The following is a 17,926-nucleotide window of genomic DNA, read 5'->3' as shown; positions in this document are numbered from 1 at the left end:
ACAAAATGTTCTCAACATATTGGCTGAAACTATTCCAGAGGTGAATACTTCAGTTAATATTACACTCAAATTAGAGGATGAAACATTCTACATCTGTGGCAACAGTCACAATTCTACCACACAGTTTGTAAGATACTAGGATACATACGTGAATAGACATGCTAAATTTTTAATGTAGAAAATAGCTCTAAAAATTTCCTTGACTTCAAGAATTCAAATATTATTGCACAGGTTATATACATTGCATCCGGAAAGTATTCACAGCGCATCACTTTTTCCACATTTTGTTATGTTACAGCCTTATTCCAAAATGGATTAAATTCATTTTTTTCCTCAGAATTCTACACACAACACCCCATAATGACAACGTGAAAAAAGTTTACTTGAAGTTTTTGCAAATTTATTAAAAATAAAAAATACTGAGAAATCACATGTACATAAGTATTCACAGCCTTTGCTCAATACATTGTCGATGCACCTTTGGCAGCAATTTCAGCCTCATATCTTTTTGAATATGATGCCACAAGCTTGGCACACCTATCCTTGGTCAGTATCGCCCATTCCTATTTGCAGCACCTTTCAAGCTCCATCAAGTTGGATGGGAAGTATCGGTGCACAGCCATTTTAACATCTCTCCAGAGATGTTCAATTGGATTCAAGTCTGGGCTCTGGCTGGGCCACTCAAGGACATTCACAGAGTTGTCCTGAAGCCACTCTTTTGATATCTTGGCTGTGTGCTTAGGGTCTTTGTCATGCTGAAAGATGAACCGTCGCCCCAGTCTGAGGTCAAGAGCGCTCTGGAGCAGGTTTTCATCCAGGATGTCTCTGTACATTGCTGCAGTCATCTTTCCCTTTATCCTGACTAGTCTCCCAGTTCCTGCCACTGAAAAACATTCCCACAGCATGATGCTGCCACCACCATGTTTCACTGTAGGGATGGTACTGGCCTGGTGATGAGTGGTGCCTGGTTTCCTCCAAACGTAACGCCTGGCATTCACACCAAAGAGTTCAATCTTTGTCTCATCAGACCAGAGAATTTTGTTTCTCATGGTCTGAGAGTCCTTCAGGTGCCTTTTGGCAAACTCCAGGCGGTCTGCCATGTGACTTTTACTAAGGAGTAGCTTCCGTCTAGCCACTCTACCATACAGGCCTGATTGATGGATTGCTGCAGAGATGGTTGTCCTTTTGGAAGGTTCTCCTCTCTCCACAGAGGACCTCTGGAGCTCTGACAGAGTGACCATCGGGTCCTTGGTCACCTCCCTGACTAAGGCCCTTCTCCCTCGATCATTCAGTTTAGATGGCCGGCCAACTCTAGAAAGAGTCCTGGTGGTTTCGAACTTCTTCCACTTACGGATGATGGAGGCCACTGTGCTCACTGGGACCTTCAAAGCAGCAGAAATTTTTCTGTAACCTTCCCCAGATTTGTGCCTCGAGACAATCCTATCTCGGAGGTCTACAGACAATTCCTTTGACTTCATGCTTGGTTTGTGTTCTAACATGAACTGTCAACTGTGGGACCTTATATAGACGAATGTGTGCCTTTCCAAATCATGTCCAATCAACTGAATTTACTACAGGTGGACTCCAATTAAGCTGCAGAAACATCTCAAGGGGAGATCAGGGGAAACAGGATGCACCTGAGCTCAATTTTGAGCTTTATGGCAAAGATTGTGAATACTTATGTAAATGTGCTTTCTCAATTTTTTTATTTTTAATAAATTTGCAAAAATCTCAAGTAAACTTTTTTCATGTTGTCATTATGGGGTGTTGTGTGTAGAATTCTGAGGAAAAAAACGAATTTAATCCATTTTGGAATGTAACATAACAAAATTTGGAATAAGTGATGCGCTGTGAATACTTTCCGGATGCACTGTAAATAGTCAGTACCTGCTTAAGTCCTACAGTATTTATGACATTTGCTAGTTACTAATAAAACATGCATGTGGATTAATGTATCTACCAAGATATTCTTCTTGACTGTAAAAAGAGGCAATAAATTCAAAAAAGATTTTAAACATATTCTAGTGAACACTAATGCACTTGTTCATTTCTACAACACAAAAATAAAATATATTGTGTGGTTGTGCCACTACTTAGACATACTTTTTGATTTTTTTTAAACATACTACTAGATGTGACACAAGTAACAATTTTTTTTCTTGCATCCACGGACGTTTCTCAAATCATTTGCCATTTTTACTGAACTGCCCACTATTGGCTGCATGAAAACAAGACATTACAAATTTTTCTCAGCCTTCACTAATACCACATGGGGTAAGTAATGTATAACAAAAATGTCAATTTTAGTTGGGGTATTCCTTTAAAATTGATGTGTGGAGATACCACTATTCCACTTTCAACATATGAAATTCTGTTTAATTTAGTTAAAAGTATGAGTGAGTTGTATACTAAAAGATTACAAATGGGGAAAGAATACGGAAAACTTCTCTTTGTCACTTGATTTTTCACAATGCATGTAATCAGATGTGAAATTTAGAATTTTTAATTTACTATACCATTAAATATGTAAAATAAAATGATCAGATCATCAGCCTTGCTCTGATTTACAGTTACTGAATTACACTGAATTAAAGTACAGTATGTCAAAAACTTGTTAACTCTGTTGTTTGGAACTTCTGACACATATAAAGTGTACACAAGTTTAACTGAGCCACTCAAGAATGTCCAGACAATAATTTAGCACTGTAAGTCAAGAATACAGAAAAGCATGCAAACAAGCATGTTCTGTTTTGCTGTCTGGTGTACAACTGATTGAGAATACTTAAGCCCACTTAATTCATAGAGGGCTTAAGTTTTATGCCTTTTGTAGAAGTATAATAAACAATACTCATATCTGAAATTGCTCCCCTTCACTTTTTTTTTTTAAACCCCAGCTATGACAATTTTTCCCCTCTCCTTTGTTACATGGGGTAGCCTATATCAGAACTTGTATAATGAGAATATCCAACCAGAACAGTAGTTGAGCTTGTAAAGCTTACATTACATACTCTTTCCTTATTTTCTGTTGGTGTTAATTCACATTGGTACTTAACAGTAACATTTCTTCATTTGAATAATTAAGATATAAACATGAAATTTTATTTTGAAATAAATAAAACTAGTGCTTCTCATGCAAAACTGCACTTTAAAACTCTGTTTACTCACAGATCTCATGCGCTTCTTAGGTGGGCTACTGGACAGACCATCCAGCTGTCCATGTTCAGTAAGAAACCCAGTAACTTGTTCCAGGAAGGAATTCACATCAAGCTGGTGCCATTCAACAAGTTTCTGACCTGAAAGAGTGAAACATAACTAGACATCATCCAAAAGTAAAAAATAAATGTAACCCCACTATCATTTTCTCCATTTTCCACACAAGCTTACATGAACAGTAAAACAACACAAAAAACTACCATGTGATAAAACTAGAGTATATGAATGACTATTAGAACAGCTACTAAAAATTTTACAGAATTCTATAATTTTAATTGTTGTGACAATGTCATCACAGAGCCAATAACGACTTATTCAAAATGACCTATGTTTGCATCCATTTGAAAGGGAAATGAAGGAAAAAAGCAAACAAGAGCCTTGTTTTCCTTTATGTTGTAGAAAACTAAACACTTGAATAGTTTCCGTTTTTGTTCAAATTGTGTCTTTTTTGACACTGAGTAAAATCATGCAGAAAGATTACTGCAAGGACAAGCTGAAATCAGTATTAAGCTGCCAACATTTTACATGCTCAGTAAAAATGTTAAGATGTATACATTTCAAACTTTTATTTTCTCAAACATTGATTTTCGAATTGTTTGTAGTAATTTGAAGTTTTGTAGTAACTGTCTTAATCAATTCAAAATTAAAGAGTTTGGCAAAGTTCATTGTAATGACACATTTTAGGTGCATTTACGAATAACAGCATTAATAAATAATAGTAATCATATCTGCCTGTTTGTCCCAGTGGACCAATTTTGCTGAAATCTGCTACACTTTCTTTAAGGAAAGTAGGGGGCTCTGCCCCCTGCTCGCTGCTCGCTTCACTCGCCAACCCCCGGGCCAGCACTACGCGCTAGCCACTTTACCGATCTGCCGCTCACATATGGGAAAGCTTATGTACAATTTAAACAGATTGTTATTTTCTTGGGAACTGTTACATATGCATAATAGAACTAACTATTTTACATTACAGCAAGTAATTAACCATAGTAAACAATAGTACAACATAATAAATTGAAATATGTTTCACAATGCATTAGAGGAATTGGTTGTGTTATATACGTTTTTGTTCTCTTTGGCTTAATAATTTTTTAAACGTACACTTTTAATGTAAAACTTCAGTAAAAACAATTTTTTCATTAAATTTTCATCAGTATTGCATTGAATTTTGATTCCATGTTTGGACTTGCATCGTGACAATGCAAAGTCAGTGAGTCAGTCAGTCAGTCAGTGAGGGCTTTGCCTTTTATTAGTATAGATTAATATTTCTCTGACACTACTGTTAATTGGCAAAGCGTCACAACAACCTGATATCTATCATGGTCCACTGCAGCCAACAATTATAGTTTGGGACTTAACAGAAACATTAACTCTCTAACTGGTACTTCTTTCAAAAATGCTATGTATAAGAAATTCATATACCCATAAAACATCTAAAACTAGCAATTAAAAACAGAACCTCAATCAATGCAATTTTTACATCACTTGAGTTGTAATCCATGGTCTATAATGGCTATATGAGCCACCACACATCTATTTAGACTCCATTTTTAACTAAAACTGTGTATTATATGTGTTCTACTAGAATCTGTAGTTTTGTTCTGTTATCTCTGTTATTTTTGAATATTACTAATTGTTACAAAAATATAACTGAGTATTTGACATGTAAACAAAAATTAAAATACTTCAGCTTTCAAAGAAGTTAACCAAGCCCATAAATGCAGCTGATTGGTAGACCATGCATATATTTTCTTACTTTTTTCAAGCTTTACTGCTAGACATCAAATTAGAAATTCTAATATTATTACATACCTGTCCTTGGGTCAAGGATTGAAATATAAGGAAATTCATTTAGTTTGTAGAATTGTATATATCTCTGTCCCTCTTCACTGTCATGGTACACCTTTAAGAAAACACAGAATGTATTTGACCAAAAGTAAGAAACTACAAAAATGTACAAATGCAAGACAAAGTTAGAATGTATTACTATTTTTTACACTGTAACATACACTATGTAATCTATTTTATGCTTGAAAATTGCATTAAGGATAATTTGTTTATTATATTACTCAAATATACTTTTACTAAATGCTATTCACCTTCCAAGAAAAGAGACTGTCCAAATTTCCTTTGCATTTGGAAACATCACTGTCACTGTTAGGATTCAACTATACTGTACTGCTACAAAAACTGCAACTAAGTAGTATTGTTTCAGTTTGTTAAACTGCAAAATTTTAGAAAATAGCACACATTAATTCTAATTATATTTGTCTAGGATTGGGGTGTTATTAATCAACATAGCCCTCATACAAGCCAACATCCTTTGATCACTTTCAGTAGGTTTCACTCCCTTGCCCAAAGAAATATCACTACAGTGTACAGTTCAACAATGGGGCAGCAGAGTGTCCGTGTTCATTTGATCTTGGCTTCAACTAGACTAACAGCAGAGCACTGCGCTGTGATTGCTTGAACTAACCATAAGCCACAGCGAATATGTTGTACAGAGTCAGGTTCTACCCGTCGTGCATAAATCAGAATTTTCAAATTGACTTTACCTTTTGATTTACCCTCATAAAATGAGGAGGAAATACTTAAAGATCACTACAATGCAACATTCCACAAATTCTGTAACTCCATTTGTGAAACACAAATATAATCACCATGTCTCAACTTATATAAATATACAGATGGGCAATGACTTCAAGTATTTTGCACCCAAGGACCAGAAAATCATACAGCAGACTGAAGGGCTGGTGAAGGGGCAGAGTGTGTAGACTAAAGAAATGAGTGAGTTTAGCATGTTTTAAGTAATCATGGGTTATTCTGTATGGGTCTTGTATATTACAGGCACATGAAGTGGCGTGGTTTGACTTTTCTCTTTGATTATGTCATTTAGCATGCACAGAAAAAAATCCTATTTTTGTGAAAGGCCGTTTTTTTCAAGTAAAGGCTGCATTTGTGCCAGAGACCAGAGAGATGCAATGCAACCAAAAAAGCATTAGACCCGATCATCACTTGTGCTGTGAAAACAGAGTTAAAAGGTTTAGTCCTGAGTGTTACTCAGGTAAGTGTATAAACATGTTTTGCATAAGAGTTAGACCAGAGGAAAACTTGGGCTGTAAAAAGGCTAACATAACAGCTTTAGTCCTGAGAGTTATTCGGGCAACAGTAAAGCTGTGTCATAAGTAAATGTCTGGCCCGAGAGTTACCCGGGCAATGGTGGAAATGCGTCTTCTCCTAGCCTCATAATGGCATCTCATAAGAAACGTTTTTCAGTAGCTGAGGTGTTGCATGCTCTTGACAGTAATATGAGCAGTGATGTTGAGGAGCCTTTCATCAGCATTGATGACAAAGTGAATCTCCCTTCAGGCAGTGAAATTAAGGCAGACAGTGAAAAGGACTCTGATAAATCCAAAAGTGATGCTCGTGCTTGGGTTTCTGTTGACCCTACCTCAAATAAAACAGCACTGCCTCGTTTTGATTTTGTGTGGCAGTGAGGAATAAAAGTGAAAAGTGAAGCCAAGATTAACTTACTTACTTGAAGATTTTTCCTGATGATGATGTGATAGAAAGAATTGTTGTTGAGACCAATTATTATGTTGAATAATGTTGGGTAAAACACTATACACCTAAGCACGTATCCAGTTCAAATATATACAACACAAAAGACATATTTTGAAAGTATGACAATATTAGCATCATGATTACCATTATTATTATTAATTTTATATGATTATGATGATTATACTTTTTATACTTTTGATTTTGTACTTTTAGTGATTTGCATGTTTTAAAGTAAAAAGATGAGATTCAATAAAAATGTCATTTTTTAAGCTAAAAAAACACAATGTTTTCCACGTTTTTTTGAGAAAACAAATGTAACTCTATGGATGTTAAGTACGAACATACATGTATTAGCAATTAGAATTATTAACTTACACTTGAATATATTTGAATCTTCACTCAATCATGCTCGCAGTGCTGGAAGTCATTAAAAGACAGACGAGGCACAACATTCAGTTTTATTATGGTGTGATTATACATACATAAAACAGGACATGTTTCAGACAATGTAAAAAGGCAATTTGCAGCAGTGCCTGATTTTCCTGATGTAAATCGGAGAAATTTAAACACACACGTGCATGGGAGACAGCTCAAAGCTTAAATAACTGTAACTATCTGTAAGACAAGGGTTGGCACTATCCTCTAATGCTTTCTCTCTTTCTCCCTCTGCAGACCAACAAAAGGAACCTCCCACTGACGACATCATTATCATTTCCATTTCCAATTCCTTTGGACCTTATCCTTCCTGTCATTATTCTATTTAACTGCCTTTTTGTTACTCTGTAATCACCTCATTAATGAGCTCTGTCTGTAAAGACTTTTCTCCCCCATTTGTTTTGGCAACTATTCCAAATATACGGGGATACTGTGGTCATATACCCCAACTCTTTATCTTGGCTTTGTCTCTGTTTATTCCACAACTCATATTGCAATAACAGCACATATCGAGAAAGAAGCTGCTTATTAACTGTAAGCAGTGACATTCCACTAATACACAATTCATCTGCAATTTTAACTGTGCCATACAGTGTATTTTTGAACTGCCACACAAGTGTGTTGCTTCACAGTAGACAAAAGTCATTAACTGTGTTTCGCTACTTAGTAGTGCTTGATGCTCCATGGAGTACCACCTCTTAATCCGATTGGCAAATGTATGTTGTTTCACAGGGGATTCCCCCCTCACCCCACTCTGAAAGAATAAATCAATTTTGAATCTGCACATGTTATTCACATCCACTTTTTGGGGTCTGCATATTTTCTACACTCCAAGCAAAGTTTTATAAAAGAGGACCATGTTCTGTAATTTTTCCACTTGTGCCATCATGTCAATGCTCAAAAAGTTTCGAACTTTTCAAACTGTACTAGTATCTGCACCGGACTAAATCAGTGATCTTCTCCATCCCTATGCTCTCGTTTACCAGTAAGGTCCTCTAATTCTGGCAATCTCACACTACCCTGCACACTATGGATGATAGGGCCTTCAGCTGTATAGCGCCCAAACTTTGGATTGACTAATGATCATAATAATAATCAGTTGACTCAATTCATTCTTTCAAAAAACAACTCAAAACTCATCTGTTCAGGAAGGCTTTTAACTTAACCTAATATTCTGCCCCTTCTTCCAGTTTACCTCCCTGTCCAGATACTCAGGTTAATTTATGTGTGTTATATCACAAACAATGTTATTTGTTCTGGCTTTTCTTTTATTATTGAATTTAATATTTATTCTGGTTTATCATCTTTAATTCTTTTTAATGCTTTGTATATTCTGTATTTATAGGTTTTAGTGTTGTATGCAGAAAATGTGTATCCAATGTTACATATGTCCTGCTGTTCTTTCTAAAACTCTGTGAAGTACCTTGAGCATGGAAAAGTTCATATATAAATAAAATGTATTATTATTATTATTATTATAATGAGGGACAGAGTGGTGGCTGAGGAAGGTCGCTGGTTCGAATCCCATAAATGTCAAAAGGGACTCTGCTCTGTTGGGCCCTTGAGCAACGCCCTTAACCTGCAATTGCTGAGCGCTTTGAATAGTGAAAAAAGCATTATATAAATGTAAAGAATTATTAAGAGCGGCTTTGTGCAACAGCAGTATGGTCATTTTTTAGTCCTTACTTTATGCACAACACATTGGCAGATAGCAATTGCAATTTCTCTGCACAACACACTGGAAAAGAAGTGTGCCAGTCATCTGGACTAAGTATTTTATAAAATGAAGTGCATTCACACCTGATTGCACACCTATAATTAAATACTTTCCATGAAGAAACAGTACTTAAAATCTAACCTTCCTACCCTTCTAAGTATGACAACAGCAGTTATGCTCAGTTTTCTTTGCTAATAAGCCTCCTAGTGAAGCTTTTGGGGATTATTTACATATCATATTGGAATACACATTTATTCAAAAGTTTCATCTCTAATATTTACATTTTCAGCTCCTGTGATAGAAATTGCAGACATAAGATGTATGATCATGAGGAACCCAAAATATTTTTTTCTCAACACCCAGCACTGCTCACAAGGTATGGGCATTTCTTTACCTATGTTCATAGGGCCATACCTGTACATGTACATGTGGATGCCCTCTGGAATACCCATGGTTTGCGTCCATGACCATACTAATCCAAACGCTGGATTATTCGGGTTGCAGAATTTAAAAACAACCCACAAATTCCAAAACAAATCTGGTTCCAAGAATATAGAATAAAATATTGCCATGTCATTGTTAATTTTTCTACTACTCATTACTGTCCTCACCTTCAGGTACCTTTTGGTTACTGCCAACTATTCAACATTACTTCAGCATATATTGTATATGAAAATAAAACTATTTGAGTGCATTTGATTTTTAAGCATACCTGCCAAAAGACAAAGTGTTCACGAATTATAGTTTTGACGGCTTCATTACTCCATACATCTCGATTTAGGCACTGGCAAGAGAAATCCTGCACGTTTTGGATATTTATCATCAGCCACTTATTCTCCATTTGACCACACTCCTTTGCCTGTAAACACATAATACATTTAAACTACATAAAAATCTCCACATATATAAAAGAAAACTAATACCAATGAAACTACACAAATACTCTAGGAAAGATTAACATATATTAATTGAATGTAAGTGTAAGGAATTTACTTTTTAGGGGCAACTGCTTTTTTTAATACTATCTTTTTTTTTTTCTTTAACTGAAACTAAATGTGACACACAATGTAATTTTGTCCACTTGACATAGCATTTTCTATGTAGACCTACTTGTACTAATACTAATTAAATGACTCAGTAAAAAAGTCCAATGCTTTGTTTTCTAAAAATCTTTAAATACTGCAAATATTGCCACTGATAAGTTTTGTAAATAAACATATCTAACAAGAAAATAATGGCATAATACATTCTGTAGTCCTAAGCCACCAAACATGCCAATAATCAGAATAATGTACCACGTTCAGATAAAATGGCTGAGATTTTCACAGTTGTATGTATTTACCAAAATACAAAAGAGCAGCAATAAAAAAATAATAACATTTATTTAAAAATGATTTAATGTTTAGAAGTAGGCCTGGGTAAAAATATCGATTTTCTGATTAATCATTAATATTTGTTTAAACATTTGATACTGGTTCTTAAAGTCTCAAGATTGATCTTGTGAAGCTCTATTTTGCTTAATTACTACATATAGATCTTTGTTTTTCACATTCAATCCAGTAGGTGTTGCTAATACACCTGTTAAGGCTTTCTACAGAAAAAGCACTTTACTATGAGTTGTCTTTGCTGTGGGAAGTGGGATCGGGCAGAGATAGAGCGTATAATGTTACATGGTTAGGTCTGAAATCCTAACCTCACCCCCCTGAGCTCCAGCATCCCTAATTTGCAACAGGTGAACATCCAGGGTAGCAGATTCCAACTTGACAGTCACATCTCACTAAATTAAAAACTACTGGGCACCTGTGGCAGATGTGTTGCAGACAAGTGGGCTGCATGCCAGTCACACCAGAAGCAATATTGGTGCATATATAGAGCTGCAGCTGAGATGGCTGGCTGGCTGTTGTTCCATCACATGACCACATCAATTGCAAGTCTGTATGCTGGCAAGTCCAATAAATATTGCTTCTCTTTAAGCATATGACTAGCTATACTGCTAAGCTGAAAAAAGTTTCCAACACGCATCATCCGGCCAGCCTGTTAAATCGAAGTGAGTGTATGCAGAAAGCTGAGGACGTGAAGTACCTACATCAGTAACGATGGTTGGTTCTTTGTCTTTTATATTAAAAACATTCAATGCTGCTGTCAACAAGCATCAGCTCTATATCTTCATTTTAAAACACTTCCTGTTAGTCTGAGGAGGAACTGTGAGGACAAATTTGAGACTGATTAACATGACTACTATATGTGACCAACTGAAGATATGTGTAATTGTGGAATTATAGAAAGACACGAGTCTTCCTGCTGTATTTTTAATTTGGACTAATTCAAGATTATTTTAAATGTCCAATTGGGGAATAAATTTGACTAACAGTTTAGTTGAAAGGTGTCTACATGGTGATACATAACACATGAATACTGTAGGTTTCCAAATAAAAATATTTGATTATTTTATAATAATATTATTCATTATTACTTTGTTCCATATCTTGCAAATAATGATGTTAACTGTCCATTACTAATCAAAAATTTCTTCTTAAATTAAATGTCATTCCATGCTTATGCATACGTTATGAAGTCACTATGTAGACACCTTTCAAATAAAGTGTTACTGAAATTTGTCACATTATATTAATGTTCTCTATGCATGGTTAAGTAATCTCAAAAAAGGAACCATTTCAAATATATCAGTGCATGCTAATTTAGTCAAGATAAAATCGATATCAAACTGAATCGGGGTATTGTAAATCAGAATTGAATTGGGACATCAGTGCCAATACCAAGCCCTACTTATAAGCTGCTTCTAGGACTTGCTCTTTGTATGCCATATTTGACAAGGGTTTTGTAGTTTTTGGATAAACCATCAAGAGAACCAGTATTTGGATTGACTCGTTGTCAGCCACTCCCTAAAGCAGACAATCTTTCCAACAATGCCATATCATGCCAAGGTCACAATGCTGGGACAAGTTACTATTCCCATGTACAAAATATATTAACAGTAGCCTCCTCAGCATTATATTTACCCAAGTCACCAATGCACAACCCGATTTTACAATTGGGACAGTAAAAGTGTGTTTCTTTCACATTGTTCTTGTAATATTTTTTCTGTTGCTTGAGCGTGAGAGAGTAGAATGACTGTACCTGATCAGCATGATTGATGCGACCCTTGTGTTACTGTAGGTTACCGCAGCGCAAGAATTAGTGACTTCCATATTTCCCCTGACACCAACAATAGCTGCTGCATTGTGAACAGTGCTTTGGGGCTAAGGTCTTTCTTGCCTTTTAACTTGATTGCAATCATTTTGCCTTTTTGCCACGTACCTACTTGCAACACGATGAACCTGCAGGTGACAAAATTCACCAGGTCTGTCACAGTCATACAGTACCACATGCATCTATTTCACTATCCATGTCAACGTCTGATGACTAACTCACACTGTCATAACCATTGCTTGATTCAACTAATGGTTCAGATTCTTTTAGTTCTATAAGTTACTTTACAGCTTCTCATCTACATGCCATTGTGTTTTGGTTGAAGGCTCCATCCCAATCATGAATATTAATGAGTTACTTTAGTGTTGCGAAACGCATAAAAATATTCACGATTTATTTGCAGCATAATATCCCATGAGATATTTGGACTTAACACTGTAAAGGAGCTCATTACACATCACCCCCCAAGTCTGAATTGGGCTTAGCTGTAATTATATAGAATTCTGAACCCGAGTTACACTTGTCAAATTGATACAGTACAGTATAAGAAAGTAAACAAATTACACACATATGCAAATAAATAATAATGAGCATAGTTAAACATGCCAAAATAATTAACAATCTACTTTTTTGGTGCAAGAAGATGCATCTTCATTCATTTAAATATGTCGCACTACAAACCATGCTTTTACATGTCACTGCAATTTTTGCTTAATTATCTTACTTAAGTGAAGGCTGATATACTATGGCTAATAATGGCTTAACAATGCTTTTAATTTTCAGTATTGTGTTGGACCATGGCAAATGGATATACCATAAAAATCAAGACACATTTGTCGGTTAGAGTTAGAACAAACTGAATTAAATAAAAAAAATGTTCATTCACCAAACAAGTTATACATTGGTTCAGACTTAGAATGGTGCAAAGAAAACAGGCAACATACTCATCATATTCTGGTTATAATAAATAAGTAGCCACACCACGCCCTAAACATGCAGACACCAGTTTGTAAAATACTGAAACTCCTGCAGAAAACATATATATTAAAAAGATAAATAACTTGTATCTTTATAATATTTTGTTAACTGGCTGAGACCTATGCTTGCATGATTAATTATTAATGATTTTTCATAATCATGTTTAATAGTATCATTTGACTCTTATTTACATTAGTTCCGAGAATCTGTAAGAGGTTCATTTCCTAGCATGCATTTCATTATGTCAATATTTGCATCTGTGTACTTAATGGACAAAGTCGATTCAAATCTTAAGCATGAATGGAAATGTTAATATAAACTGCCTTAAAGTTAGAGGGGTCGAACAACTATATACAGTGGTGTGAAAAACTATTTGCCCCCTTCCTGATTTCTTATTCTTTTGCATGTTTGTCACAAAAAAATGTTTCTGATCATCAAACACATTTAACCATTAGTCAAACATAACACAAGTAAACACAAAATGCAGTTTTTAAATGATGGTTTTATTATTTAGGGAAAAAAAATCCAAACCTACATGGCCCTGTGTGAAAAAGTAATTGCCCCCTTGTTAAAAAATAACCAAACTGTGGTGTATCACACCTGAGTTCAATCTCCGTAGCCACCCCCAGGCATGATTACTGCCACACCTGTTTCAATCAAGAAATCACTTAAATAGGAGCTGCCTGACACAGAGAAGTAGACCAAAAGCACCTCAAAAGCTAGACATCATGCCAAGATCCAAAGAAATTCAGGAACAAATGAGAACAGAAGTAATTGAGATCTATCAGTCTGGTAAAGGTTATAAAGCCATTTCTAAAGCTTTGGGACTCCAGCGAACCACAGTGAGAGCCATTATCCACAAATGGCAAAAACATGGAACAGTGGTGAACCTTCTCAGGAGTGGCCGGCCGACCAAAATTACCCCAAGAGCGCAGAGACGACTCATCCGAGAGGTCACAAAGACCCCAGGACAACGTCTAAAGAACTGCAGGCCTCACTTGCCTCAATTAAGGTCAGTGTTCACGACTCCACCATAAGAAAGAGACTGGGCAAAAACGGCCTGCATGGCAGATTTCCAAGACGCAAAACCACTGTTAAACAAAAAGAACATTAGGGCTCGTCTCAATTTTGCTAAGAAACATCTCAATGATTGCCAAGACTTTTGGGAAAATACCTTGTAGACTGATGAGACAAAAGTTGAACTTTTTGGAAGGCAAATGTCCCATTACATCTGGCATAAAAGGAACACAGCATTTCAGAAAAGAACATCATACCAACAGTAAAATATGGTGGTGGTAGTGTGATGGTCTGGGGTTGTTTTGCTGCTTCAGGACCTGGAAGGCTTGCTGTGATAGATGGAACCATGAATTCTACTGTCTACCAAAAAATCCTGAAGGAGAATGTCCGGCCATCTATTCGTCAACACAAGCTGAAGCAATCTTGGGTGCTGCAACAGGACAATGACCCAAAACACACCAGCAAATCCACCTCTGAATGGCTGAAAAAAAACAAAAAGACGACTTTGGAGTGGCCTAGTCAAGTCCTGACCTGAATCCAATTGAGAAGGCGGTTCATGCAAGAAAACCCTCAAATAAAGCGGAATTACAACAATTCTGCAAAGATGAGTGGGCCAAAATTCCTCCAGAGCGCTGTAAAAGACTCATTGCAAGTTATAGCAAACGCTTGATTGCAGTTATTGCTGCTAAGGGTGACCCAACCAGTTATTAGGTTCAGGGGGCAATTACTTTTTCACACAGGGTCATGTAGGTTTGGATTTTTTTTTCTCCCTAAATAATAAAAACCATCATTTAAAAACTGCATTTTGTGTTTACTTGTGTTATATTTGACTAATGGTTAAATGTGTTTGATGATCAGAAACATTTTGTGTGACAAACATGCAAAAGAATAAGAAATCAGGAAGTGGGCAAATAGTTTTTCACACCACTGTAATTGAGAGTAAAATGGATCTTAACAGCAAGAGAACATTCAAGTTATAGATACTGTATATTTAACACTGTATACAAATAGTAGAGTTAAAGCAGAAATGTTTCACTGAAAAAGATCAATTAAATACCAATACCTTATGATAAATTGCATTTTCTGCAGTTCTTAAACAGTATATAATTTTCTTTTCTAAGAAAAGTGTAACATCATTATATTAGAATAAGCAATAAAAGTAATGGTGATATTTCCACTAACCACAAAGATATTTACAAATGATAGACAAGGCTAGATCAAAAATACTTTGGAAAATGATCTTAACTTAAGGAAACTTTCAACACACTCTTTATCATATCTTTAGCTGTCTCGTTTCTACTGTAATGCATGTTTACATAGTGTACACAGAAAGTACTTACTGTCTCAAAGCTGCCCTTATGCATGAGGTCTATAGGTGGTCTAAAGAGATCTGCAAGTGTGCTCAGTTTTTTATCCACTGTACCTCCATTCCGAAGTTCTTGCTCCTGACGAACTGTGGTTGATGTAACAAAAGAAAGACATGCAAACTTGCAATGTAAAAATAGTTATTGGGTTAGTATAACACATTTTTCTTTATATAACAACAAAATAAGGCTTAATATATTACACAGTTGATTGATAATTCTGATTTAAACTGAAACTGTGATTAATTGACAGGACTTTTAACATATCTTCATATTTTAAATAAATCCATTAAATTATAAATAACACTTTATTTAAATGTACCAATAGAAACGCACTGCAAATGGTATTAATAAAAACATACAAGCACTAAATGCAAAATTTACTTTAAAAAAAACTCTCTTATAAATTTTATTAAATTACAAATTATAAGAAAGCAATGGTGAGTGATGCTGCGACATAAATGGAAATATATGTTGCATTAAAAATACATTAAGGTGAATCTTTCTAAATATAAGCAATAAACTATGTAAATTTTTCTAAATATAAGCAATAAACTATGTACACATCTTTCATTGTAAATATCAAATACAAATACAAAATATCAATATAATTTTACTAGAAAAAAACACCATGTATTTAACTTATATTCTCTGAACAGCACTTTAAAGGTTTTGTATATAGAATGAATAACAAGAAATATCTAAATGGTTTGTATTTATGGAGTTCTGCAATCATGAAACCGTTTCCATTTTTTATTGAAAAAAACTTTAGATACGCAAAATGTTTAAACTGTTAATGTGTTTAAATATAAAATAATTACTGGATATATTACATGTACTGAAGTAATATGTTCAGGTACTGGTGCAAAATGTCTATTGCTCAAATTAGATATTTGAGGAAATTTTAAGATTTGTTATTTTAATAATTTTTACAATAATCATGTAAATATCCCGAATGCATACACAATATGTTTCGAAAGGTTATGATAACATAACCTTCTATTAGCTTTACAAACATAAATATTGCCGTTTTACTCATCCCAGTAGTATACATTATTATGTTTACAGGCCAAGACTCAGTGAATTACAGGTCCCCTGGCTATGAAAATATCATTCATTCACCAATATTTTAGACATTAAAATTAAACACAGATTTTTTTTTTATTCTACACCAATCTATTCACTCTGTCCCCCCATCTTTACTTCCTCTGATTTGAGTCCTTTCACAAGTCCTTCTCTCTGCAGCGCTCTGAAAGTCAGAAGCCTCTGCAGTGAATGCTACTGTTCCACTTGCAAAACTCAAAGAGTCTCTGGCTACTATCAACCTCCCTGGATGAAGATATCAGTTCTGCTCTGCTATAAATTCTGCCATTTCTACAACCACCACCAAATCTCATCTCGCAGCAGACACTGTATATCACTTATTTTATGTTGTTTATATTGCACCTGACCTTCCCTTCTATTTTAATTTCCCTAAACGCATTGAAGACATTTGACAGGATGGACTGGTCTTTATTCTGAAAGGATCTGGACAGAATGGGCTATAGCCTTGCCTTTATTAACATAGGTCTACTCATTCCTCTCTTCAGTGGCTAAGAAAATTAGTTATTCTTGCATACTGGTAAAAGCTAGTGATATAGCATCAAAATAAATCCTTTTTAAGACCCCTATAGGAGGTGCCTGCCTTTAGTGACAGGTATAACAGCAAACTAGTATCACACTGGTACACACCAGTAGTGAGAGAAGCTGTCAATTTAAAGAATTAGGCTTACCGATAAATGTTATCACTAGTGAAAGCTCGTGTGTAGGAGCATATTTGTGTGGCCACTGTTGGAAAACCATTCGGCATTTCAAAAACAGTAAACAGAATAATACCCGTTCAAGCTGTTCAGAACAAAAGTACAGAAAAAGTGACCTCAGCTGGAGACACTGTAGAGATGTAGAAGGAGCACTTTGAAACAGTTATTAATTGTTAAATTTTATTTTCCCATTTTCTCTGTTTGTATTTGGTTGTTTACTGATGTGTAGTGCCACACTTCTTGGTCCTGAAGATGGGACAGCTAAACTGTTCAAATATAGTGGTTGTCTACATCACAGGTTTCACAAGTATAAGACTTTTGAGTCACCCCTTCAGCTGACTTCACTATTGTTCCATTAGCTCACAATAAACTTCCTCTTCTCTGTATTGTGATAGAGTTCACCAATTCACTTTTGATTCCTTTCTTCCTGGAGACTGATTCAAAGTCTTGGATTTGTTTCCTGTAATGCAAGTACTCTGCAGTACTTTCTCATTTGACTTACTGTTCTAAAATTGTTAATTTACAGTTCCAAGAAGGAGCGTGCGATATATATTGTCTATGATAATATCTTAATTGTTGTTTTAATGATATGTTACCCCTCCTTGAGCCGTCACCTTATCGTGGTGGAG

General features: G+C 35.3%; 1 protein-coding gene across 1 annotated transcript in view; it reads right to left on the bottom strand.

The window, feature by feature from the left end:
• ubxn7 (UBX domain protein 7) overlaps positions 1–17,926 on the bottom strand; it is a 77,515-nt gene that overhangs the window by 27,252 nt on the left and 32,337 nt on the right. The window contains exons 5-8 of the mRNA XM_039761840.1: positions 15,475–15,587; positions 9,642–9,788; positions 5,026–5,116; positions 3,166–3,293 (exon numbers count right to left, since the gene is read on the bottom strand). Of these exons, the coding sequence (XP_039617774.1) occupies positions 3,166–3,293; positions 5,026–5,116; positions 9,642–9,788; positions 15,475–15,587 (479 nt within the window). The remainder of the gene's footprint in view (positions 1–3,165; positions 3,294–5,025; positions 5,117–9,641; positions 9,789–15,474; positions 15,588–17,926) is intronic.

Source organism: Polypterus senegalus, chromosome 1, assembly GCF_016835505.1.
Source record: "Polypterus senegalus isolate Bchr_013 chromosome 1, ASM1683550v1, whole genome shotgun sequence".
In the NCBI taxonomy this organism is placed as follows: Eukaryota; Metazoa; Chordata; class Cladistia; order Polypteriformes; family Polypteridae; genus Polypterus; species Polypterus senegalus.
This window is presented reverse-complemented; position numbering and strand designations above follow the sequence as displayed.